Below are 25,177 nucleotides of genomic sequence, written 5' to 3'. Positions count from 1 at the left end.
TTGCACAATTCCTACTGAGCTACCTGGTGCTGACTACAGCACTGAACTGGGGTCTGATCCAGCCTGACAGTTTCTGTGTCTCTTTGCACTTAATATGGTAAAACTAAAAATGCAATAAAAACCAAATAATGCCGAGTCATTCCTTGTGATCCACTGCAGAGACAGGGTTTTTTTAAAAAAGAGGTTTTCCTTTTTTTTTTTTTTTTTTAACCAGAGTGGCAGAATAAATCTACTTGGGTTTTTTTTTCATATTATAATTAAATTTCCAATCATGGAAAACAGACAAACCCACTCTTTTTGTTTTCCCCTGGAGTTTTCTGCAGCAGTCATTACTAATGCTTTTGTTAAGCAGAAGTCAGCTGGAACCAAGAAAACAGGAGCTAAACTGCTGCTCCTCTGATCTGGATGTCCAAAGAACAAGGATTTGTTGCAGTCATTGCTTTGCCACCTGCCTGAGGCATTCAACTGTATCTAGCACAATGATGCTGGAAAGCATTCAGGAGTAAATACACAATAACATTTGTATGTTTACAGCATCTGTGAAAGGGGTGGGTAGGGCAATTTCTCTACTGTGTTTTTCCAGAGCAAGTCAAACCCATTAATTAAATGCACGCTCTTGTCCTGCTTCAAAAGTAAAAACAGAGATGATTTATGGGCACTGACAGCTGCAGGAACTGGTTTTGCTCACTCCCTCTCATTAATTTTGAAGCATCTGGATAGGATGATTCTAAGATTCTAAACACGCAAAAGGCTCAGTTTCTACAAAGGAAGAAAAATACCTGTTCCATGCAGAGAACTGTCTGTCATGGTTTCTCAGTGCTGGCTGAATAGTGTCTACTGGAATGTGTACCTCAACATCCCTATGCCTGCCCAGGCAACTTGTAGGATAAAGCTGTAAGAGGTCCCAAGCATAAAACATTTCTTATCCAGTAAGTATTTCACTTGTCCTAACAACTCCAAAATGAGAAAGTGGCACCTGTAGAACAGTGCAATCTACCTTAACAAAAAAATTCCTCTAATAACAGACCTAGGGAAATTGCCACAAACACTTCCTTCTAGAGGGAATATCAATGTCTCTATATTGCACATAATTATATACGCAAATATAAATATACAACAATACAGCAGTGTGTTTATTTCTTCTTCTAGGTTCTTTGAACAAGAGGCAGATTGCTAGCATTTGGGGCTGAAAGCTGGAGGTAAGCAATCAGAAGACATTTAACACACAAACTAGGAACAGGAAATTGTTACAGAGGTGGAAAATCTTGGGTACTGAACTTTCACCCACAGCTCCTGCAAGATTTTTACTAATAAAGAACTATCTAAACACAGACAGATTATATTGACATTGCATTACCTGACCAGCAGAGCCATATGCTGCTTCTGCAGACATGGCCAAAAAGATCAAAGCTTCCCACGCATTAATGAGCTAAACCTGGGTGTTGCATGTTTCATATCGTGCTGTAGATCTATACTGACCTACACTGACAGAGTGAAAGGCTGGGCCAGAATTCTGGATCTGTCTTTCAATCAATTATTTTATGATTCTGTACAACACTTTGTAAAACATAACGCAAATTTATTTTGTTGTGATTCATAGCCTAGACAGCCAAAATCCTGCCAGGAACAAGGATATTGCCATCTAAAACAGCTCATGATCACTAGCTACCAGGAAGAAACAAAAAGTATCCAACATGGTCTATAAAAGTGGTGGAGTAAACAGAACATGAAACTCTTTCTGCCCAAAGGGGCCTCACTAACAGATGACTCTGACTAAAAACCTCTATCTAGGCATGAATGGGCACATGATAATGGGTTGCAGAATCAACTAAACAGACAACCCTATACCAAGGTGCCTGAGCTAATAGAAAGATAGTAATTCTCCAGAAAACTTGTACAACTGGCAAGACCACAGAGCTCTTTCAAACAGCCTATTTTCAGCTGTGAATCAAGATCTCTCCTTTTGTTAGCTTGTTTTTACCACTCAGGAAACAACCTGTGCCTTTCCAGTTACTGATGAGGTGCTTCATGAATCAGGGAGATTGGTCAGATTTCAAAGAATTGTTAAACAATCTTCATTAAATGTTAACTGGTGCATAGCATCTTACCTGCTTACATTCTTCATGTTGTTGGTGCCAAGTTTTGATATTTACAAGGAGCAATGTGATGACAGAATTCAAGAGTTGACATACGGATATATATTTTTTAAAATTAAATTCAAGGAAGTTTGACAGAATAAATAACCTCAACATGATTATAATTCCTATGCACTTTTTGTAAAGAAAACTGACCATCCATTTCTCTTCCTCCTCATTTCCTTCAGTGAACCAAGACCCAAGAAAACTATAGTTACCTACATTTCCTTCTTCTCATCCCTATAGAGTCTAAGAGAGAAGTGTGCAGTTTGACAGTTTGAAAATGATTTCTTAACTGCAAGCATTCATAGAAACAATTCAGGATTTTCAAATTCAGCTTTGATTTCACAAAACTGTTCCTTTTTTGAACTTAAAACAGAAACTTAAAAGCTTTGAATCCACTCCCAGCAAGGTTAAACAGTTTTACTATAAAAATGCAGTGAGAGCACATTAATACAACAATATGTAAACGACATACTGAAACACATGGGCACAATCACAAAGAATGCATGGAAGTCAGAGTTGTGTTCGACTGAAAATTAAATTGCAATGAAAAACTGAACTCATCAAAAATACCCCCCAAAAGGTATTGGACAACAGACTGCAGCAGAGAAAATATTTGAATGGTACCACAAAAGCACAAGGGCCAAGGTTGCTAGAGAAGGGCAGGAAACTATGAGGGGAATGCAAACCTCAGGGCATTTGAATTAAATGGGCAATTAAAACCACCATTGATAGCTAAGCATTTGGTGAAACTCTAGGGGACACAATAGAATTCTAATACTTTTTATCGCCAAAGAAAAACACCTATTGTCTACAACCAACTGATCTTCAGCTCAGCCTGGAGGATCAAGTTATGATTTCCAGAAAGAAAGAATTAAGTCATGTATTGTTTGAGTAAAACATGTTAGTTCTCCTTGACCCTTAGGGTGAGCGAGACTTTTATGAAAAGCACTCACTGACTTCACACATTATTCAAAGAGAGCAGTGTGTGGTGCTTGGAAGTTCCAGGGTGGGAGCTCCTAATGGAGCAGGACCACAGGTGGATCAGAGTGACAACTGTCCAGCCTGCTCAGAGAGTGCAGCATCCCATGCACCTTTCAGTGGAGGACAAACACAACTTCTAAAACCAAAAGCTAGAAAGAGATTCAAGAGCAGCACAAGAAGGGAACTAGGCAAGCAATTGCTCAACTAACTGTGTCAAAAAGGTTGATTCTGTTCAGCAGGAAACACACCCAGGATCTGAAGCATACCTATAGTCTATGCCAAAGCAGGTTTAGATAATTTCATTTTTATTTTGGTTTTATGACTTTGAGGTAGTAAAACAACAAAACAACTAAATTAAACAGAAAATGCTAATATGAGCTTCTCAGAGTCTAATGATTTTGTTTAAATTCCAGGTTATTTTGGAATGTGAAAGCTACTTGCTGTTTGGATCCATGACAACCATGTAGACAGTATTCACTTTAACAATCTACACCAGCATGGTAAGCCATATTCCAGAGACTGAGTCCCAGTGGTAATTGTGTTGTGCAATAAGCTGGAGTGACTAGGTGTGTAAAGGCTTTGTGTTTCTGTCTCAGAGAGTAATATAAAAACTATTAAACAACATAAGCAAGAAGCAAGATATGGCAACACACCTTGGTTTATGAACACTGTTTTACACACCAGACAAGTATTAAGTTTCCCAGAATATCTCAGAAAGGATGTTGGTAAGCAAAGATGATGGTAAAAAGGGTAGTAATTAAAATGTCTGAATGCAATTTATAGGACTAATATCCATTCTCCAAACTATCAACAGTAAGCAGAAAAGGGAAAACTTCCCAATACAAATGAAAAAAAGGATAGTTTTAACTCAAGTTTAAGAAAAAATACAGAATAGTTTGTCTACTATGGGGTCAATAGCCAATTACACACATCTGACAGAAGTTGGCAATCAAACCAGTTATCATTGGACATGTGATAAGGAGTATGCTGACAACTTACCAACAGGTGTGACTCTCAGCAGCTCTCCTTTTTGGCATTTTCATTTTACATTTCTACACAAATATGGGAATTTCCTAGAGGATTCAAAATAAACAAATAAAACCCAACAATAAATAAAAGGAAAACCCTACAGCTAACCTACTACTTTAGAATCTGTTAAACAGGAATTTACAGCAGTTAAGAACGCACTTGAAAGTTTAGTTAAACAAACTACCTCTTTTGAATTTGTTAAATGACATCTGCATCCTTTCATAACTGGACCATGGATTTTATTTTTCATTTTACTTTCACTGTATGCATAAATGTTTAGGCCATGGCTTACAAAAAACAAATAAGGACAGAATTATACCACTAGTAAGATTATTAGAGATCTGAACAAAAATTAAAAGGAGGAATCTTCTAACTAATTAATAATGATAGCTATATCTAAAAAGAATATAGAATGCAAAAAGGACATAAAACGATCCCAGTAAAAGATTGCATTAAAACAGAACACACCATGACTCATTCTTCATAAGCTTTATTATTCACTTCACATAAAGTACTGATCACACCGTTAACAGATGCACAGAAACATTCAACCCTTTGCAACAGTATAGTAAGATTGAATAGAGCTATAAATCTTCAAAGTGCAGCACAAACCTTAAGCTCTGAGAAGGACATGAAATGGTGACACACAGGACAACTTAAGTGACCTTCTCTAAGGACAACAGAACAATGCAGTGAACAGAGGCTGAATGAATCCCAGGTTCTCCTTAGCAATGGGTCACATCAGATACCCAGGCCACTTAGATCTGTATTTAGTTTTCTATCATATTTCAGGTTTTTAATAGAAATTCTTCTAAATATCACCCATGGGTCAGACAGTGTTGTCCTCTTGAATTTGTAGGCAAACAGCAACCATGAAATGACCTATACAGCCAGGGGTACTTTCCAATCTGGAAGCTAGATAGTGAAATTTAATAAGAACTTGCCAGAGTTTGCCCATAAATTCTGAAAATTATAACTGCAAAGAATATGTATGCAATGAGAGTATAGGAAAAGAGCAGCAGCAGCAGCAATGACCATGTTGCTTGTACTGTCCTTGCTGCCTTGTACCTTCCCTCCCCAGCCTCACTGCCTATGGATGCTGAATTCAGGAATTAACTACCCTGGCTTAAATCCTAGGAGTGTTCTGCTGAAAGGGATCACAAGGACAATAAAAACTTCACTCTTACAAGAAAAGCCTTGCAGGTTTCAGGAATGGTGCAAGCATAAAACTGTGTGGATTTGTGGTTTGTAATGTAAGCTACACTGAGATTTTCATGCAGAGAGATGCTGAGAATGAAAGAAAGCACATGGCCCAATTTCTAAAACCCACAGTAAAATATGTTGCCCATTCCACAGAAATGAGCTCGACTTGGTGATTAATGGTCATTATACATTTGCATGCACACACAAATCTGTATGGCTCACATTTCACTCACTATAAGAAATACCGAAAATATTTGTATTTTTAAAGGAGGAAAAGCATCTGCATTGCAGTATTGTTATACCTTAATTTTACAATCATCTCATTAATTGATCTGTCTCTTTAGAAATTCTTAATAAAAAACATTTTGCTTAGCTTTCTATTTAGCTGGAGCACATGTCTGAAAGAACAACAGCTTTACCAATATCTAGGATATTATTGCAATGTCAGAGACATTTCTCAGGTTTCAAAGTTTGTGAAAATCTGAAGGGTGAAGTTCTGACAAGCACACATGAAGTTTTAACTGGTACTATAAATATCCTGGGTCCCAGAAATAAAACGAAAAAAGCATAGGAAAAAAGTTCCATAATACTGCATATTTGAAAGTTTTCTAATTTCAGTGTTGTTGTTTAAACACTTCACATGAGTCCTAATCCACTGTAGCAAAGCTTATGCTCACTTTAAGCAGGTTAGCATTCCAGTTCAGCTCAAGGGGATGAGCATACTACTCAAGTGATTTATTTGATCACTGTCTAAATTTAAAATTCACACCAAGAGGAGGTTGTTCTATTTCCACATTGTCTGCAGTAGATGCAGTTAATGCCTCAGAGGTTCCTTTTTACTTATGTGTGCACATGAAGAAACCACTTGCAAAGTGTTTTACTCTTGCAGGACCAAGACATTTGAAACAAATCTTTCAAGCAGTTGATGGAGTGCAATCGGAAAGGTAGGATTATTTTTTTTCTTCATGGTGTAAGTTTGAAACTCACTGGACATTCACTCTTGTGGCTCCAGCATTCCACAACATTAATTCTCTCTCTCCACTATATTTTCTAATGACAACACTGAGCTGCAATAAGCACTAGTGACAGAACAGAACTGTGTTTCTTTATAACCCATAAGCTTCCCAATGTAGCATATAAAAGCTTGCCAATTTTCACTCTGAAGTCTAGAAAAAGACACTGTACAGAAGAAATACAGGAATACAAAATTGAATCAATCTAAGACAGTTAACAGGCGAACAATGGCATGAGAAAATGTGAAAATGCAGGCAAATGGTATGGGAAGAGCAAGAAGAATGGAAAGCAAGCAGGGGAAAGAGGGGGATTTGGGAAAAGAGAACTAATTGGAAAAGATAAGGATTAATTTGGTTTGAGAGGTAGAGTACACTGGCATCTAGCAGTTTCCCTGTAAAAAGCTGCAGGTTATGCCATTAAATGATCAAACACAAAAGCACAACACCCTGACATTTTTAAGAAATTTCCTTGGTCAATGTGTTGGATTTTGGGGGCATAGATTGTTTTGTTTGGGGTTTTTTTTGATGCTGGTTTCTTTTTTTGCGGGGGCAAGGGCATAATTTTTGCTGGGTAGGGTTTTTTACTTTTGTTTTTACAAAAGAGAATCATTGACTCATTCTAACTGCTTAGGGCTTTATCCAATTTTCTTGGTATTACGGGAGGCTGATGTTCTAAGCACTACAACAATACCACCACAATACCTGCCACTAGCAATATTTTGTATGATATAAACAAAACAGAAGCATCTGAAATATTCAGGACAAGATGATTTTTGTGCACACTATGCTACAGTTGAATACCAGAACTGAGATCACATATCCTGCCTGGCCTAAATCCTGCCCAAATGCATATACACAAAACACTCCAATCCTGTATTTGAAGCAATTTCCATAGACATCCAAGTCTATTTTCAGAATATTGCTCCCTGAAGTAAAAATGTATGGCATACTTAAAGGATAAAGGCCTGCTAAACTCCAAAGTGTCTCTTCATACCCACTTCCAAAGGCTCAACAGGGAAAAAACAAACAATAAAAAAAACAAGCACTAAGCCTTTCCATAGAACTGATTTGCAACCAAGAGTTTTCAATGAGGTAGAATGATAGAATTACAGGAGTTAAGCTGCTTAGACTTCAGTGCTGATTTCCTAAGTTTTATTTTCTTATTTTTACTAACAAGAATTTCACAATATCTAAAACATATGAGAACTCCACCTCTCTCTCCTTTTCCATCTTCCTCTGCTCACCAAGGTCACCTAAAGATTCAAAGTCTTTCAACAGGATATTTTACAGGTTCTGTTATCTTTAGCCCAAAATTTCTTCAGAAGGCAAACAAATTATTTTTGCACAGAACTCACAGGTAAATAAAAGAGGAAACAGCTTCCAGCAGATGGGCCAACAAAGAGCTTGATTTGAGAGTGTACAGAGCACTGCTATGCTGCAAGTGAGAGGCACTGTCTGACAAAGTACATGGCACAACCACAGAAACACAGAATAAACTGAGTGGGAAGGGCCCCCCAGAGACCACCAAGTCCAACTCCTGACCCTGCACAGGACAATCCCAAGAGTCATACCATGTGCCTGAGAGCATTGTCCAAATGCTTCTGGAACTCTGTCAGACTTGGTGCTGTGACCACTGCCCTGAGGAGCTGTTCCAGTGCCCAAACACCCTCTGGGTGAAGAACCTTTTCCTGAATGATATCCAATGTAAAACTGCCCTGACACAGCTTCAGGCCATTCCCTCGGGTCCTGTCACTGTCACCACAGAGGAAAGATCATTGTCTGCTCCTCTTCTTCCCCTCACAAGGAAGTTGTAGACTGCAATAATGTCTCCCCTCAGACTCCTCCAAGCTGAACAGAACATATGACCTCAGAATATACTGAGGAAGCATTCTGGCTTGTCAAGTTTTTCTCACAGACTAAATCACTGTCTGACATTTTCAATTTTTCTAATGTCCCAAGTAAGATTTCTCATTGATAACAGCATCCAAAAAAACTGCTACAATAAAAATGGAATTATTCCAGGAGGCTAAAAAAATTATCCTTTACATATACATATATGCAGTTGAGAAACAATCCACATCTAGAAAGTACTTCTATATTTAGGATTATTTAAATCATCTAATTCTGTAAATGGAAATCTAAGAAAAAGTGACTTCTAGGCCAGAAGACAGCACCCACATCAACTCCCAGGCAAAACCACAAAGGAGGCAGTGATTGTTTTACACAGTACTCAGAGAGTTAGAGAATTCCATCCTAAATTAGGATCCCCAGCTCAGTTTAATCCTCAGTCTCTAGGACACATCTCACAGCTACCAAAATCACATCTCTGATGGCTGCTCAAGCCTGCCTTTGGGAGAGGAGCAAAGTATAAGCAAGGGAACTTTGGGAATTGAAGACCCATGGCAGCACCACCTCAGGACCAGATTCTAGAGCTGTTTCTATGTTAAATGCTTTAAAAAGACATTGGATACAACCAAGGATTCTCAGGTAAAGGGCTGGATCCAAGAATGCATCCTCCAAGGTGCACAGTTGCACAAGATCACAGAGACACTTTAACCCCTAGGAGAAATGGCACTTAGACACAGTTCCTCCGCTACATAAAAATTGGCTACAACTAATTTGAGGCTCTGCTTGTGTTGCCAAACACAGATCCCCACTCAGGCCTAGCCTAACACAATTACTGACTAAAATAACTAAAATATAGTTTCTCTGCTGATTGTTTCTTTCACATGTACATGACCATCTGCTTCCCCACTTTTTGCCTTGCCACACATTTAGGCCACGAATCCCTTAGGAAGAAGCACATTTCTATGTTTGCCCCTATACAATATGGGACTAAACAGAACTCAGGGTTTTAGGCCCCACTATTAAACAAGCCATTATAATTTATTGGATTGATAATTTTAAAAGACAGGAAACATAAACATCAGTAATTTAAACGCTAGACTATGTAAGTTTGGTAAAACTAAATGTAGAAAACAAGCCTAGCTGAAGAGGAAATGAATGGGTTTATGCTACCAGCTGTATTTGGTTTTCATGTATGCAAACTGGCTAATGATTGTGAGAGTTTTACCCTTTCCCCCACTTTTCCTTTTACTCTTTAAAAATAAAACAATCATTTTGTATGGTAAATAATGGGGGTAGAGAAATGTTCTTTGACCTAGTGCTGTGAATGATGAGGAACTAGTCAGAGAGAATGTATTTCCTTTTAAGTATCTTATAAATATTTAAAATCTATTGCAAAAGCATAACAGGAAAAAAATTATATGTTCAGATCACCTCCAAGTTGTAGCTCTTGTGCTCTTGAGGGCACTTTTGTGTGAGCTGGCCTTATCTCTCAACTGTTTATAAAACAGTCAACAGTTACCAGAGATAGTAGTCAGTGAATTAAATTGTACAAGAATGGCTTCTTAAAAACAAAACAAAGAGAAAACAAAACAAAGCCAACAATTATAACACAAACAAACCCCGAAACTGTCAAGGTAGATGAGAATAAAACATGGCACCTCATGTGCTAATACAGTCAGGAAGACACCAGGACTAAGTGGAAGACCTGGCTGACCTTACTGGTTTGAAAAGAAGGACATTTTGAGGAGGAGCCTAGCAGGATTTAACACAGGCATGCATATTATTATCAGCTTAGGCAATGACCAACAGCTATAAATCAAAATAGAACACCTTTTGTAAAACTGATAGCATCTACTTTTCATTACCTTTCCCTTCTGCCAACACACCTGCAAACAACAAGTGCAGGTGTGCTCAAGCAGTACTGGTAACACCCAAACTTCCCTGTCTTGAGACCTTCCCTGCCCACTGCTGCCTCTCAGTTTGGTGCAAAACAGCTGCATGAAAAAGCAAGAATGTGAAGAGGCAATGTGGGAGCAGAAAACCTGTCAGGATCTGATAAAAACACAGCTGATGCCTGGAGGTATGGGAACAGAGCAGCTGTAAAGAAGTGGAGCAGTTTCTAATGTTGCATTTGCATCAATCCAGGTGCTCCCCATTCCAGCTGAAGCATTCACACTGGCACATAATTAGCAGGTACTGCCATTGCCAGCTATACTGGAATCTTTCTTGGCTGTACAACTACACACATGTAAGATAATTAGCACACATTTTTCTAGTATAATCAGAGCAGACTAAATCTGACCTTTTCTCTGCATTTTGAGAAAACAAATGTAGGCAGATATTTCCATTACTCTGACCATCCCTGCTGCCAAAGCAGCTTCTCATCAGAAGTTGAGAAATGTCACAGCATGCACCCACAATTAGGGAGCATAATTGACTCCTGCACACTAGACACATCTCTCAGCTAGGAGACTGTACTCCAGCTTAGATGCTCTTATAAACAATCCAAAGATATAATACACAGCTTATTATATTATAGTACTATTTCATGTACATGGCAGTCAGAGTTGACTGCTACTGTTGTGATCTTAGAACAAAGTCATAGTAACTGTCAACTATTTTTGTCAACTATTACTATTGAAAATTTCCTGAATAAACACTTCATACATATATAGCTTTTCAGATGACACAACACAAATAAAGGTTAAAATCATGGTAGCATACTTGCTCTGATTATTTGGTGAGTAAGCCATACTTTGGTGATTAGCTATGCTGTGTTGATGGTCCATCTGTCAAGCATAGTTTTTGTTATTGGGTATTTGATATTCAAAGAATAATAGAAAGGCTTGGTTTGGAAGGGACCTTAAGGACTATGTAGTACAAATCCCCCTGCCATGGGCAGGGATACCAGCCATGACATCAGATTGCTCAGGACTCCATCCAACCTGGCCTTGAACACTTGGAGGAACAGGGCATCCACAGTTTCTCTGGGCAACCTGTTCCAGTGCCTTACTACCCTCTGGGTAACTAATTCTTCCCCATATCTCAGCCAAATTTCATCTTTTTCAGTGTAAAACCATTCTGCCTTGTCCCATCTGTCTACCCATGTAAAAAGTTGCTGTCGTTCATTTTTATAAGCCCCCTTTAAGTACTGCAAGGCTACAACAACATCTCCCAAGAGCCTTCTCTTTTCCAGGCTGAACAACTCCAGCTTTTATAACATGTCTTCAGAGGAGAGGTTCTCCAACCCTCTGAACCTTTAAATCACTTTGCTTTTTAATTTCCAGAATTTAATTTCCAGGATTCTGCTAATTAGAAACAATTCTGGTTAAGTGTCACTTGGTTTGCTTTGCCCTTGCTATGACTGCTCACATACCTTTGTCATTTAAGGATTGGGTAATTCTGCTATGTATGATGAAGCAAAAACATTTTGTGATACCAGACCTACTTCCTTGCTAATTAAATAACTACTCTATGTCAGAATACAAACCATCCAAATTTATGAGGCTGTAATTGTGAGATTTCTTTAGTTTTCCAGATAACAAGATAATGAGACCCAGATTTTGATAACTGGATTGATTAAAGCCACTTTTCTCCCTTGAAAAAACTACAAGCCTAAATTAGTTTCATGGCTTTACTGGGAAGAAGCCTAAATTATATCACTAAATCCCACACACAAAACCAACATCAACTTTCATGTCTTGAATGGCACAGAACACAACAAATTCTTCCCTCACTGAAATAATTAGCCTTTGTCTTAACCCTGTGTCTGTGTGTAATACAACCCAGAACTTCGACACTCTAGTCATGAAAATGCAAAGTATCAGGCCACCATGTACAATGTACAATCCATAAGCTTGATTCAGTCTGGCCAGGGAGAAAGGAAAAACATCTTAAATCTTAAAAAATACATTATCAGCCATAACAACTGATGACAGTGTATGGATTATTTGCATTCAAGCAATGATCATCTTTATCTGTAAAAAACAAGGGGTTCAGCTTGAAAAGGAACAAGCAAAGGGTGGCAATGGGAGCCAAACATCCAAAACTGACAGCTGTAAGTCACCACTGTAGTTAGGCTGTGGCTCAATAAGTTTTATACAAGTTTTTGAGGAGTCTCAATGTGTCAACTCCTCCTGTCTTCACTTTAGCTGTACTAGAAATGCATGCAAGCTGTTGAGTAGGCAAATAATATTCTCAGAGGAGAATAAAAGTGGCTGACAGACCTGTGCAGCTCCTCAGCTCTGTAATATAAAGAAAAGTAGGACAATCAACAATAACCTTGGCAATAACCTTGTGCTGGCTGGATAGCATAAGGCTCTTTCTGTCAGACACTGACACTCCTTATTCCCAAATATAGAGCCTGCCTCCCTCAAAACAGAAGAGCGAGCTGCACCAGAAAAAGCACTTGCACAGTTTTCTTTTCTTGCAAAGCAGCACAGATAGGAAGGGCTGCAGGGTGACTCCAAGTCAATCCACAGGTCATACTCTGTCAGCAGGATGGCACAGCCAGGTATCTCACTGGGACTGGGCTGCAAGATGGCTGAAGCACAGGAACAACACCTCAGTGCTGCATTTTAACAAAGTGTGAACAAAAAGACTGAAGTCAATTCAGCTAGCAAAAAACAGACTAAAATACCCCATGAGGTGGGATCTGCTTCCTATAAGGGATCATATTACAGTTCCTCAGTTTAGTTCATTTATTTTAAATTATATATGTCAATTGAGTTATTCCCTGAAGGACATTTTAAATAAATTTCCAGATTAAGATTCAGCCAGGAAAAAGGAAATTAGATTTCGGTCCAGCTCTAAGTATTGTTCTCAGTGAAGATTTGAGCACAAAATGTGCTCTCCACAGACCATGATAGAATAAAAGAATGGTTTGGGTTGGAAGAGGGCACCTAGCCCATGCCCTCTGCAATGAGCAAGGACACCTTCAAGTAGATCAGGTCGTTCAGATAATTCTGGGCCCAGGATGTTTTGGAGTCTCCTGATACCCAAGCCTCCAGTCTCAAAACAGTGACTAAGGTCAGGAAAAAAACCCACAGGATTTGAAGTGTTCTCTGTATTTTAAGACAGTTCTTACAGATGATATTCATCAACAGTAGTGATTAGCCTGCACAGTGTTATGTTCCTCATCTCCTCCTTTACATGGCTTTCCCTGTTATTCTCTCTCCGCCTCTAGCATGGGCTGGTAAGTTTTTCTACTGTATGTTTACTAGTTTTCTAAATTTCTAAATATAGCTCCTCTCAACTCTACCACTCCTCCTACAGTTTACCTGTGCCTCTTTTATATTATCTGTCACCCAGATCAATTATTCCTCTGCCTCCACGCCTCAGTAACACAGTTTCATGGAATGGTTCGGGTTCAAAAAGAGTCTAAAGGTCACGTCATCCACCTGCCCTGCAATGAGCCTGGACATTTCAATTCCTTCCTCCAGTCTAGGCACCTCTGAGCCTTTGTCAGACCTAGCACATGCTGAGGACAGTCTCTGAAATCTTCTGAGAGGTGTGAATGCCTACTGAGCACAGAAGGCAAACTGCACCTCCTGTTAGGAGAAGCTTCTCAAGTGCTAGAGCTCTCTAAGGTTATTCCCACCCCACATTCACTATATTTCTTCTGTACATATTTCTATGCAAACACTTTCTCTTCCCACTCTTGCATATGTCTCCTAGCTGGTTAGAATTTGGCATCTATGTTAGCAAAAAAACACAAGCAAAGTAAATTTTGTTTGTGTTACTAGTGAGGCAGACAGATTTATTTTGATAAACAAAGATTTCTGCTCAGGGCAATATCCTCTGAATGGACAGGTTTCACTGAGGAGGGCAAAAACACAGCAAACTGATGGGGAAGACACTGGCAGGATCCGATCTGAAAGATACCTCTACTGGAAAAACTCATCAGGAGGGGGTGCCTCAGGCCCCTGGGAGATGCATCATTCAGGCTCATCAGCCCAGGTAATAGCCATGTAGGAAAAACCTCCATACTTGCTAAAATAATCTAGAGTGGGAGAGGATGGAGGAAAGTAAAAAGCCTCAGTAACACCAGGGTGTGTGGGATGAAAACTCCAAACAAACTAAAAAAAAAATTTTAAAAAAGACTGGATTAAAAATAATGATTCAAAGACAGAGTTGATCTGAAATCTACTAGAGAAGCTATTTAAATATTGTCTCCCTCAGTTTTCTGCCTCTGCTCCTGAAGGTGTCCAAAAGAAATTTAAAAATAAAAATCAAGACAGAAGAACAAATACACCATGAACAAAAATAAGACTGACCTTTTTCTGTTTCCATGTAAACTTCCAAGAATATTGAGAAAGGTGCCAAACCATTTTCATGACTCAAAAATATTTTTCTTCCCTTTTCATGATATTATCTCTTGTTTGCCTTTTATTTACTCATAACACAGCCACAGTTTAAATAGACAATATGAGTTATGTTATTACATAATTTAAAGTCAGATACCTTGTGTTTCTCAAATCTGATAAAGAAAGGCAGACTTCTCTTAAAGCATACCATGGCATGAAACACAAGGCTGTGGGTTTGGAGTCAGACATTATTCTTGCTATCTTCACCAAGGTCTCACCTTGAAAGGGAAGTCCCACCTCATTCTCTTAGCAGGCACCACCATAAATGTTTTTAACCACCTCCCCTTTTACAGCATTTGTTTTACTGATGGGATTTGTGTCCTGCTCTCCTCAGATTAAAACTAATTACTACCTCCCTCCATTGTGCGATTCGTTCCAACTTTTTTTAAGAAGTTGCTCTTCTGTATCATATTGCTTTTAAGGGAGAAAGTCTTTCAATACAATCAGGTCTTCCTTGTCTCTCTGTGAACCCTTAATCAATACATTGCAAGCACATTGTATCTAGACTATCTTTTGACACAGTCAATAAAGGTCTGCTGGGGTGCTGGGGTAAACACACAAAACTGGGCCTCTTCCATCGCTTCCACTGAAGAAAAGAATCATAACTTTAAATGAAACAAGCATTGATTGAATATGCAAACCACAAGGCTATTCTACACTGTGACACTGCAAGAATGTGATTATTTTGTAGAAACTGGTACAAGCTCATCAACAGAGACACACTTCAGGAGATTCAGCAGCTACCAAAAGCTGAAAAATTCAAGTTCAAAATTTGGGAGAGTAAAAAAAATTAATTCTAGGCCTCCTTTATTGCTTTTACCTCAGAAGCTCCATCTCATTCCTGCAAATGTTCCAAGTGGTCCAGTTCACATAGAAAAAAAATTCTAAAAAATCTCTACTTAACATTTTTGCAGAGCTTTAATGCCAGGTGATGCATTAGTGTTCAGGATTACGTAACTGCATAATAACTAGTGACAGACATTTACAGGCCTCCAGAAATTTCATGGTCAAGAAAGAGTAATATCTAGGAGTAATGGCAGTTTGGTCTGAATTCTGAGAATCTGAATGTTAAAGCCAAAGATTTTACTGCCACTTTAGATGGGGGAAAATATCCCCTCAAGTGTTCTACAAGAGAGCATTCCACATCACGTCATGTTTATCTGAAATTATCCCATCAATTTAGCAGCATGGCATATCTGACAGAACAAACATTTACAGTAGTTTCACGAATACAAGCCGCATCATTTTGACTAAAGTTTTGCTCCTAAACCAGAAATGCGGCTAATACTCAGGAGCAGCTAATATGTGAATAAGTTTCTGACATTTCCACCCCCAGAAGTGGAAACCGAGGTGCCGAGTCGAGCACCTGCCAGTAAAAGCCGGCATTTCTAGATTGTTCCAAATTGTTACTCTGTTGCGCCGCAGGTGGAGCCTGGCTCCCTGCAGGCAGCACGGGGGGCGGGGAGAGAGGTGGGAGAGCTCTCTCCTCCCCTCCTCTGCCGCAGCCCAGGGGAGAGACGGGAGGGCCATGTGCTGCCATTGCCGCAGCCTGGGGGGAAGGCGGGGGCTCCGTGCTGCCATTGCCACAGCCTGTGGGGTAAGTGGGGGGCTCCTGTCCCTGCCCGCCGCGGCAGGAGCAGGCAGGCTCCATCCCGGCCCACCACCGCCGTGGCAGGAGCAGGGAAACTCCGTCCCCACCCGCCGCCGCCGCCACGGGCGCAGGGAAGCTCCGTCCCCACCCACCACCGCGGGGCAACGCCGGGCCGGGGTGACCGAGCCCAGTGGCAGCGGCGGCCAGTCCTGAGCAGCCCCCCCGAGCTGGGCCACCTGGCCCCGTCGGCAGCCCCGAGTGGGCCGAGCCTGCACAGCTTTAGCTCAGCCAGTAAACCCCGCCCTGCCACGGTTCTGTTACTATTTGGCAACTTTGTTGCACGTGGGTCCTCGCTGCGAACAACAGAGCGGCTTATACTCAAGTGCGGTTTATTTTTGGACACAAAACGAAATGTTTGCCAACACCCAGAGATGCGGCTTATACTCAGTGCGGCTTGTATTCGTGAAATTACTGTAATAAGGAAGCAATGCTTCTAAATTCAGTATCAGTTAATGCATCATCATCCATTGCTTGAAGTTTCTAACATTTTTTTTTTTCAAGCCTGTAGCACTTGTTTGGCTCAAACTGCTCCAGACAGCAGCTTATTATTTATCCATTAATGCAACTATGAACATCACACAATACATAAGTCTTTAGAGCTCAGTATCTAAAGATAAGTAGGATTAAAGCATCCTTTTTCATACTATAAAAGCAATTTGTTCCCCAAAATTACTTTCCAGCTTGACTTGAAAGATTATCATAAATGGAAGGAAAAGGTAAGAGTAAAAAAAAGCAAGTGTTGAGACAGTGACATTGTAAAACTGTATTTCTATTTCAGGGATGTGAAATAATTCATAAGATAATACAACATACACTGTCTTCTATATGTAATAGTTTATTCATGCCACTGGACAGATCCAGTTGTAACTAATCAGTGGGAAAAGTGGAATGCAGTAGCTGCAGAGGTATCTCCAACACCAGTTGTAATTAAAATAAAAATAAATCCAACACACACACACACCCCCACACCAATAAATGTGAAAGTGGTTCCTGTGAAAACTGCAACAGAAATTTCAATTTGTAATTGCCTTCTATGACAATCACAAACATCTTTACAACAGAAAAAAGGCCAGCAATTAGCACTTCCAATGCTTAAAACCTATAAGCAGCATTTTTTGCTTTTTAAAAAAATCACAAAATCTGTAAATAAAATCCCTGAGTAGGAAATCTGTCAGACAAAACTCTAAGCAGAAGTACCCTGACTTGATGTGCCCACTATCAGCTAGAAGCCACATCTATTGTTAGAGCTGTTCTACATGCAAATCAGAACTGGGTTCACCAAACCTATAAACTTCAAAGCCAAAGCCAAAGGCTGTGTAGGCAGTTCAGTGGGCAATCCTCTTCAGAGAAAAAGCCCTGTATCAGAATTCCTGCTATGCTGTTGCTGAGGTACATGGGGTGACAAAACACAGTACATACACAGTCAGCAGAGATGTGGAGAGAGACAGCAGTTCAGGGAGAGAAGCAGCACCAAGAAAAAGGAAGCAAAGCAGCTGGCTTAAAAGCCATTCCAACAAGCACACAGCTACATCAAGGTAGCTACTCCTGATTGAAATTTCTGCTCCAGTACAGTTCATGTGCACACAAAGACAAAAAGCATAGGTATGAGCAGCTATACCCTAGGCTAAAACCAGCTGCTGAATGACTATAGGCTGTTAGAGGCTCCAAGAACGAGACATCTGACAACAGGTATTCAATCCAGTGCTAACACCAGAAGTACTCAGATTTTAGAGTTTTGGTTTACATTTCTACTAGTATAATTGCCAGTGTGCAGTTCAGGCTATGCCTGAGAAGAATAAATCAATACTACTTTCCTTGGATGTTTTGCCAATAGATTATGCCAGAAAATACCCTGACCTTGCTTCATCAATTTCTGGTTTATGGGAAGTGAGCCACTGTCCTTAGGCATTGGCAAAAGTATGGGAGTTTGCAGAGTATCTCAAGAGAAAAAGAAAGAGCCTGAATAACAATGGACAAAACATATTAAACAACCTGCCCTGACTTACTAATTTTAAATAAGACAGCCACCACCCATAAAGAATATTGGGGGTTTTAGGGGGTTTGGATGTTCAGATCTGGGACTTCAGTTTAGCTTCAGAACAGGAATGTTCTCAAGGGTCCAAATTAGCAAACCATTCCTTCTCATAACAAAAGACTTTGGCATAAGAACCATACAATAGAAAGTTCTTAGCATCTCACTGGGTTAGGAAATAGTACAGCAAAACACAGACAGTCTAGTTCTAGTGACACTCTGGAATTCTACTGTAGTAAAATGGAGATGCAACACAAAATGCCCATTCCAGGAATTTGTCTGTCTCACCAAGAGACAGCTCCACAAAAATGTCACCTCAGTGCTCAGTAGGTGTTATAGGGTCAAGTGAATGGAAACAAGAAGATATTAGGAAAGAATAAACCTGCTTCTTTCAGGTTTCAAACACCCTGGGAACTCTGCATTTGTAGTTTCCACACTTCACTTGGACAGGATGTTAAAGTGCAGAAAGACTCAGAGAACACCACAAGGACAGTTCATAGGCACAAAACAATGTCAGCATGAGTAACATTTAAACAGATGAGCACTGTAGGGACAGTACAGGACCTCTACTATGGTGACAGTTGGGACATGTTGGTCACTACTTCTAATACAAGAACTATGAGGCACCAAATACTACTGGTAAAAAACAGGTTCAAGTCAAACAAAAGCAGGTGATTCTTCACACAGGCAAGACTGGTCTGTGAAATTACTGAGTAAAGGATGTGGTATATGCTAGCAGTCTACTGTTTCAAAAGACAACTGGGCCAATTCATGACAGAGAACTTTACCAAGAGATGTCAAGTGGAAAAAAAAATGGAAACAAAAGCCCAACCAAACAACAAACCAACAACCCACACCAAATACACTGACTTACAATACTCCAAATCATAAAGTTGCTTAGGAAACTATTCTGAGAGAACATCACTATCTAAGAATTGTTAAATTCTTCCTCAGATTTTTACCCAATTAAAGACCATTGCCAATGCAAGAAAACAACCTACAAAGACCTTGAACAGCACCCCATCCATTCTTGTGTAGACATCTTTCTTTTTAGCTAACAAAACCCTTTTAAACATAAGCATCATTTTCAATGCAATTGCTCATATATCAATTTCATAATGCTTCACTCACTCTGTCTCCCCCTTGCCTTCCTTTTCTCTCTTTCAGATTAAGGAAAATCCAGATGGGGTGCAGGTGCTGCAAAATGATACAAAGGTACAATAGAACAAGAGCTGCTTAGACTGAATAAAAGAAAAAAGAAAAGCATTAAACCGATGTGTCTGTGCTCCCCCACACCTGTTGCTTTAATTACCCACTGTAAAAGGTTGGAGTTTTCTCACAATTTACATCATCTTTAAGTACTAGCATGCAGATTTCCTATTAAATTCACTGTAATTAAGGTCCACTTCTATAATTCCTATCCCGCAAGAGGAATTGTGTTGCATTGAAGACACTTCTTTAGTAATTTTTTTTCTGATTTAGGTAGCATGAGCTTCCCTCAATTCAGCAGAAGCACACACTGTGTTGGATCCTACCTCTCTCCCAGGCAATGAACAACAGTTCCTTGCTTCCATCATAGCTGTTAAATGTAGTTAATTGGGGGAAGAATTCCCATATTAAGTCTCCCGAGAGAGAAGGACTAGCTAGTTTTATAAAGACCAAATTTCAGCCCCACTTGAGGGTTACTACTTCTCTTGGCCACTTCTGTAGAACAGGTAAGGAACTGGGGAGAAAATGATGCTATGAGACAAAAAAGAAAGATAAAGAAAAGAGAGAGGCCCTGGGAGAGGTAAGTCATAAGTCAAGGAAACTATAGAGCAAGAGGAAGAAAATTAATCAGGAGGTGGGGGGGAAAAAAAAACTTCAAAGAACAACACCAGGAAAAAATGGAGGATATTTTAGCAACTATATGAGTACATATTAATTAACAATCCATATTATGACTATTCATTGGCTAATGAGCTCCCCAGAGAAAATAAAAAATAAGGCTGGAAACAAGCAATGACCAGCACACAGTTCTCCAACCTCCTCCTCATGCTCCTGGTGAATCTCACTACAGGGGTTAGTTGTGATCAGTCCCAGTAGACAGTAGCCAACAGCATATTCAGCATTTCCATCCAGTTTACAGTAGTTTCACGAATACAAGCCGCACGGATTATAAGCCGCACTTCCGGTGCCTCGACAATGTTGCTGTCTTTGTCAATAGATAAGCCGCACCCCGAATATTAGCCGCACTTTCGTTCGTCGCGAGAATCCGTGCGCAGCTTTCACAAATTGGCCAATTAGTAACAGGATCGCAGCATAGCGGGCTTTACTGGCTCGGGGCGGGGCCAGGAAGGCTCGGCCCGCTCATGGTTGCTGACAGGGCCGGCCGGGTGGTGCTGCAGCCGCCGCCGGGCTCACTGGCCCCCCTCTCCCGTCAGCACCGCCCCGCCGCTGCGTTTAGTCGCCCTGCCGGCAGGGCTGCCGCTGCCGCCGCTGGCAGGCATGCCGGCCGCCTCGCCGCTGCGTTTACCTACTCGCCCTGCCGGCGGGCCAGCCACTGCCGCCGCTGGTAGGCATGCCGGCCGCCTCGCCGCTGCGTTTACGTACTCGCCCTGCCGGCGGGCCAGCCACTGCCGCCGCTGGCAGGCATGCCGGCCGCCTCGCCGCTGCGTTTGCCGGCGGGCCAGCCACTGCCGCCGCTGGCAGGCATGCCGGCCGCCTCGCCGCTGCGTTTGCCGGCGGGCCAGCCACTGCCGCCGCTGGCAGGCATGCCGGCCGCCTCGCCGCTGCGTTTGCCGGCGGACCAGCCACTGCCACCGCTGGCAGGCATGCCGGCTGCCTCGCCGCTGCGTTTGCCGGCGGGCCAGCCACTGCCGCCGCTGGCAGGCATGCCGGCCGCCTCGCCGCTGCGTTTACCTACTCGCCCTGCCGGCGGGCCAGCCACTGCCGCCGCTGGCAGGCATGCCGGCCGCCTCGCCGCTGCGTTTGCCGGCGGGCCAGCCACTGCCGCCGCTGGCAGGCATGCCGGCCGCCTCGCCGCTGCGTTTGCCGGCGGGCCAGCCACTGCCGCCGCTGGCAGGCATGCCGGCCGCCTCACCGCTGCGTTTACGTACTCGCCCTGCCGGCGGGCCAGCCACTGCCGCCGCTGGCAGGCATGCCGGCCGCCTCGCCGCTGCGTTTGCCGGCGGGCCAGCCACTGCCGCCGCTGGCAGGCATGCCGGCCGCCTCGCCGCTGCGTTTGCCGGCGGGCCAGCCACTGCCGCCGCTGGCAGGCATGCCGGCCGCCTCGCCGCTGCGTTTACGTACTCGCCCTGCCGGCGGGCCAGCCGCTGCCGCCGCTGCCAGGCTCGCCGGCCGCCCCCTCCCATCTGCACCGCCACCTCGTTTCCTCGCCCTGGCCGGCACTGCAGGCCCCCGCACTGCCGGGCTCCCCCACGCTGCTGGTCCCGATTCTGCTGGGCTTCCCCCGCTGCCAGGCAGCCCCACCCGTCGGCCTTCCTGCTTCTGCCATGCTCCCCTGCACTGCTAGCCCCAGTTCTCCTGGGCTCCCCCACCCTGCTGGCCCGGGCTCTGCCGCCCCCCCTGCCCCGCCCTGCTGGCTCAGGCTCTGCCGCCCGCCCCCCACACTGCTGGCCCCGTCTCTGCCAGTCTTTCCCACCTCTGCCGGGGCCGGCCGGGCTCCAGCTTGGCTTGGGGCTGCCGCGGGCTCTCACTTCCGTGTTGGCAGCTTTTAGAATTTTGTTAATGTATTAGCCGCCCCGGAATATTGGCCGCACTTCCGGGTTTCCACCAAATTTTGGTCAAATTGGTGCGGCTTGTATTCGTGAAATTACTGTAACTCATTCTCAGGACCCAAGGTAAAGTTCAGTGACACTCCTTTCTCAAGATCTTCAGGTTAGAAAGGAAGTTTAGTATTTTTTACTGATTATATTAACATCCTAAGTAACTATTCCTTTACAAATTTTTCTTACTCCAGCTATATCTTTGATCCAGAAGAAGCACAATCATCTGGATGCATTCATGAAGTAAACAGCTATAAACACAATGAACAAGGCAGCAATAAATTCAAATTCAAAGAGAATAGTGAAAATGAAGAACCAAAAAACGAACTCCAGAATGATGAGGTAAACAAAACAGAAAATAAAAATCCAGTAAACAGTACCACAGAAACTCTCTGGAATCACAGAGGCAATGATTCTCAAGAGGATGGCCTTGTGAAGTGTGCTGCAAAGCTTGATGTTGCAGTCAATGGTGGCAACTCCTGTGCTCAGCACTGCATGCTCAACCCCAACACAAGTCCAGTGAAAGAAAACAGTGAAAAGGGAACCTCCAGCCAGTCAGAGGCTTCTTCAGCCAGCAATAGAGACTTTTACACCAAATCAAATAGGTCTGGACAAGAACTTGACCTAGAGACAGGCAGACAGAGCAAGGTAGCCAGCAAAGTGCCTAACAGTATTCCAGACTCCCAGTCTGCAGAAGACAGCGTCTTTCTCAAAGGAAACTCGGTACTGGAGACAGAAAACAATGCCATAAGACTGCCAGATATTGATTATCCCCAAAATGGCAATCAAACTGGGAACTATGTTGAAAAAGACAGTTTTTCAGTAAACTGTGCTTATTCAGACCAAAACACTGGTGCTTCAGCAACACAGGACCAGGACCTTCATGTAATCCCACCTTTACCTGTGAAAGAGAGCAGTACTGAACCTTTTAAAACTGACTCTGCAAGTCTGAGTGAGAGCCTTACTGGTGGTATCACTGCAGTGGCTGTTACCAAAGTCACACAGGCACACACACACACCAACCATACAGATGTCAATGGAGGAACTGAGGAGGAAGATGCAGAAGTTGCAGCAGCTTTGGCTGCACTGGACGCTGCAACAGCAGGAGAAGACCTGGAAGATGATGATGAGTACTAGATGGTTTGTTTTTAATACACTGGGTAAGATCCAGATGGTATTTCTGGATCAATATGAATATACAGCACAAATGGAGAGCTGGTATGAACAGCATATATAAAAGGAGTTGGGACTAAGCCTCAGCCCTTCAGCTGTTTTATACAGCCTTTTAATTTCTACTGCCTGAGGTACAGAAGTTCTTCCTTGACTAATGGTAATATTCTTCTCTATGGGCCCAAACAGGAGGGCAAAGCATCATTTCTTCCACACAGAATATTCAGTTGTACACCCACCTCATCTGGACACATGCAAGTGTTTCCTTTTTTTCCTCATGAGGGTCTGTGTACACTGCATGTTCCAAGTTCACAAAACTCCCATTATTTAAAATAGCACTATTGAAACCGTGAAGTTAGAAACCACGGATTTTCATAATTTGCAGAAAAAAACGACATAAGTGAGTCAAAGCTCTATGATCTACTGAAACATGAAATAGGGAAGGCAGCTTGAACTGAGCTTTACTATGGCTGTGGTTCCATTATGGATTAAGCCTAAATCTGTGCCCATGCACCTGGCATTAGAATGATAACATAATTTCTCCCCACACACCTCTCCCTTGACTATGTTTGATATTCCAAGTGTTGCTGCTTCAGTCCCTTAAAACAGCAGAAACCCTGCCAAATCCAAGAGATTGGAAAACTTTCTGTTGGCTTAATGTACTAAAGTAGCTCATGGAATAACTGCACACACACTACCAGAGAGGCCAGAGAGAGCTCAGAACTCAGTTCCTACCAGTTTGGATAGATTAAAACTGTTGCAAAACTACAGCCTGAAATCTCTGAACTCCACTAAATTTTCCAGGTGCACATCATCTGTCTTAACAATACAGTTCTCATGCAGGTTGTGTCTGCAAGATGTGTTTTGTTTATACAAAAACAGCAAGAGTCAATGTGGACCCACTCCTAGCTCTGCTGTAGTCCCTAAATTTACATCAGGAAAGGGATCAAGCTTCCAAAGTGGATTAAGCATAAGATCTGAAAATTGTTGCATTCTTGGAAGGGCTGCATTTCTAATAGCAGAAAAAAAAGGAGATAGCAATTTGGTGCTGCCAATTCAGTAAAAGTATGGTTGAAATAGAAAGTGCTTCACATTTTACACTGAAATTTTGTGGTTCCCAAGTTTTTGTTATAAACTCCTAATAAATTTTTAACCATATAAAAAATGATCTGGTGGTTTTTGAACTTTATGCATTTTATGAATATAAAAGTTACATTAAAGGAGTTCAATAAGATATAGCCCTCATTAATACATGAAAAGCACCAACAATGTATTTACCTACAGTATATGCTGATTTCGATTTCTCAGAACATTAATGATACTCCTAGGAGCAATTAAAACAACCTAAAGTCTCAGCTTCTAGAGAACTATATTCAACTACAGGCAAGAGTTACAACATTGTATCTGTAAAATAAAAAAGCTTTATATGGTTTTAAAGTATTGTAGTACCGTTGATTTCTCTACCACATTCCTATTTTAATAGGTCCTTCTAAGCCTTCTCATAAGTGCATACAAGTTTTACATCAGCATTTGTCTTTCAAAGATTAGTACAATACTGAAAGTCGGTGGAAGTGTCAGCATGTTGCCAATAACGAGTTATGCAAAGAGTGTCACCAGACAGTCCTTATTGTCCCTGCCACCACCCCAGGGTGCCCCCTGCCCTGCCTGGGGCCCAGGATCCCATTCACCCCCCAGGGGGAGCAGACCTGCCAGCTCAGCCTTGGGCCCCATGGAGACGCCTGGGCAGGGGCTGTCCTGGTGCTGTTGGCTGCCCATGCCCTGGCTAGGGCAGTGGGACAGACTCTGGCTGTGGGATCCACCCTTGCTATCCCCAGGGAGCCCCTATGGCTCCTCACATCCCAGCCTCAGGGAGCCAGCAGCCTCTTGCTGCACCATGACATGAATCACGAAAAACAATTCAAGTAAAAAAGATGTTACAGAAAGAAATGCAATGAACATGCCAGAAAACTTACCTGA

At 42.0% G+C, this 25,177-nt stretch overlaps 1 protein-coding gene across 4 annotated transcripts in view; it reads left to right on the top strand.

Annotated features, from left to right (window-relative positions):
- Positions 1-24,640, top strand: part of C5H4orf19 (chromosome 5 C4orf19 homolog) — a 44,600-nt gene extending 19,960 nt beyond the window's left edge. Inside the window, exons 2-7 of one of the 4 annotated variants that reach the window (XM_033059322.1) lie at positions 1,150-1,199; positions 3,536-3,622; positions 6,244-6,298; positions 14,027-14,173; positions 19,431-19,478; positions 22,225-24,640. In XM_033059322.1, the coding sequence (XP_032915213.1) occupies positions 14,061-14,173; positions 19,431-19,478; positions 22,225-23,167 (1,104 nt within the window). In that variant the 5' untranslated portion in view covers positions 1,150-1,199; positions 3,536-3,622; positions 6,244-6,298; positions 14,027-14,060 and the 3' untranslated portion in view covers positions 23,168-24,640. Of the gene's footprint in view, positions 1-1,149; positions 1,200-3,535; positions 3,623-6,243; positions 6,299-14,026; positions 14,174-19,430; positions 19,479-19,500; positions 19,588-22,224 lie in introns of those variants that run through there. The other 3 variants (XM_033059325.1, XM_033059326.1, XM_033059324.1) reach the window with 3 other exon arrangements.
- The last annotated feature ends 537 nt before the right edge of the window (positions 24,641-25,177 follow it).

The sequence above is a fragment of the Catharus ustulatus genome, chromosome 5, assembly GCF_009819885.2.
Source record: "Catharus ustulatus isolate bCatUst1 chromosome 5, bCatUst1.pri.v2, whole genome shotgun sequence".
Taxonomy (NCBI): domain Eukaryota; kingdom Metazoa; phylum Chordata; class Aves; order Passeriformes; family Turdidae; genus Catharus; species Catharus ustulatus.
This window is presented reverse-complemented; position numbering and strand designations above follow the sequence as displayed.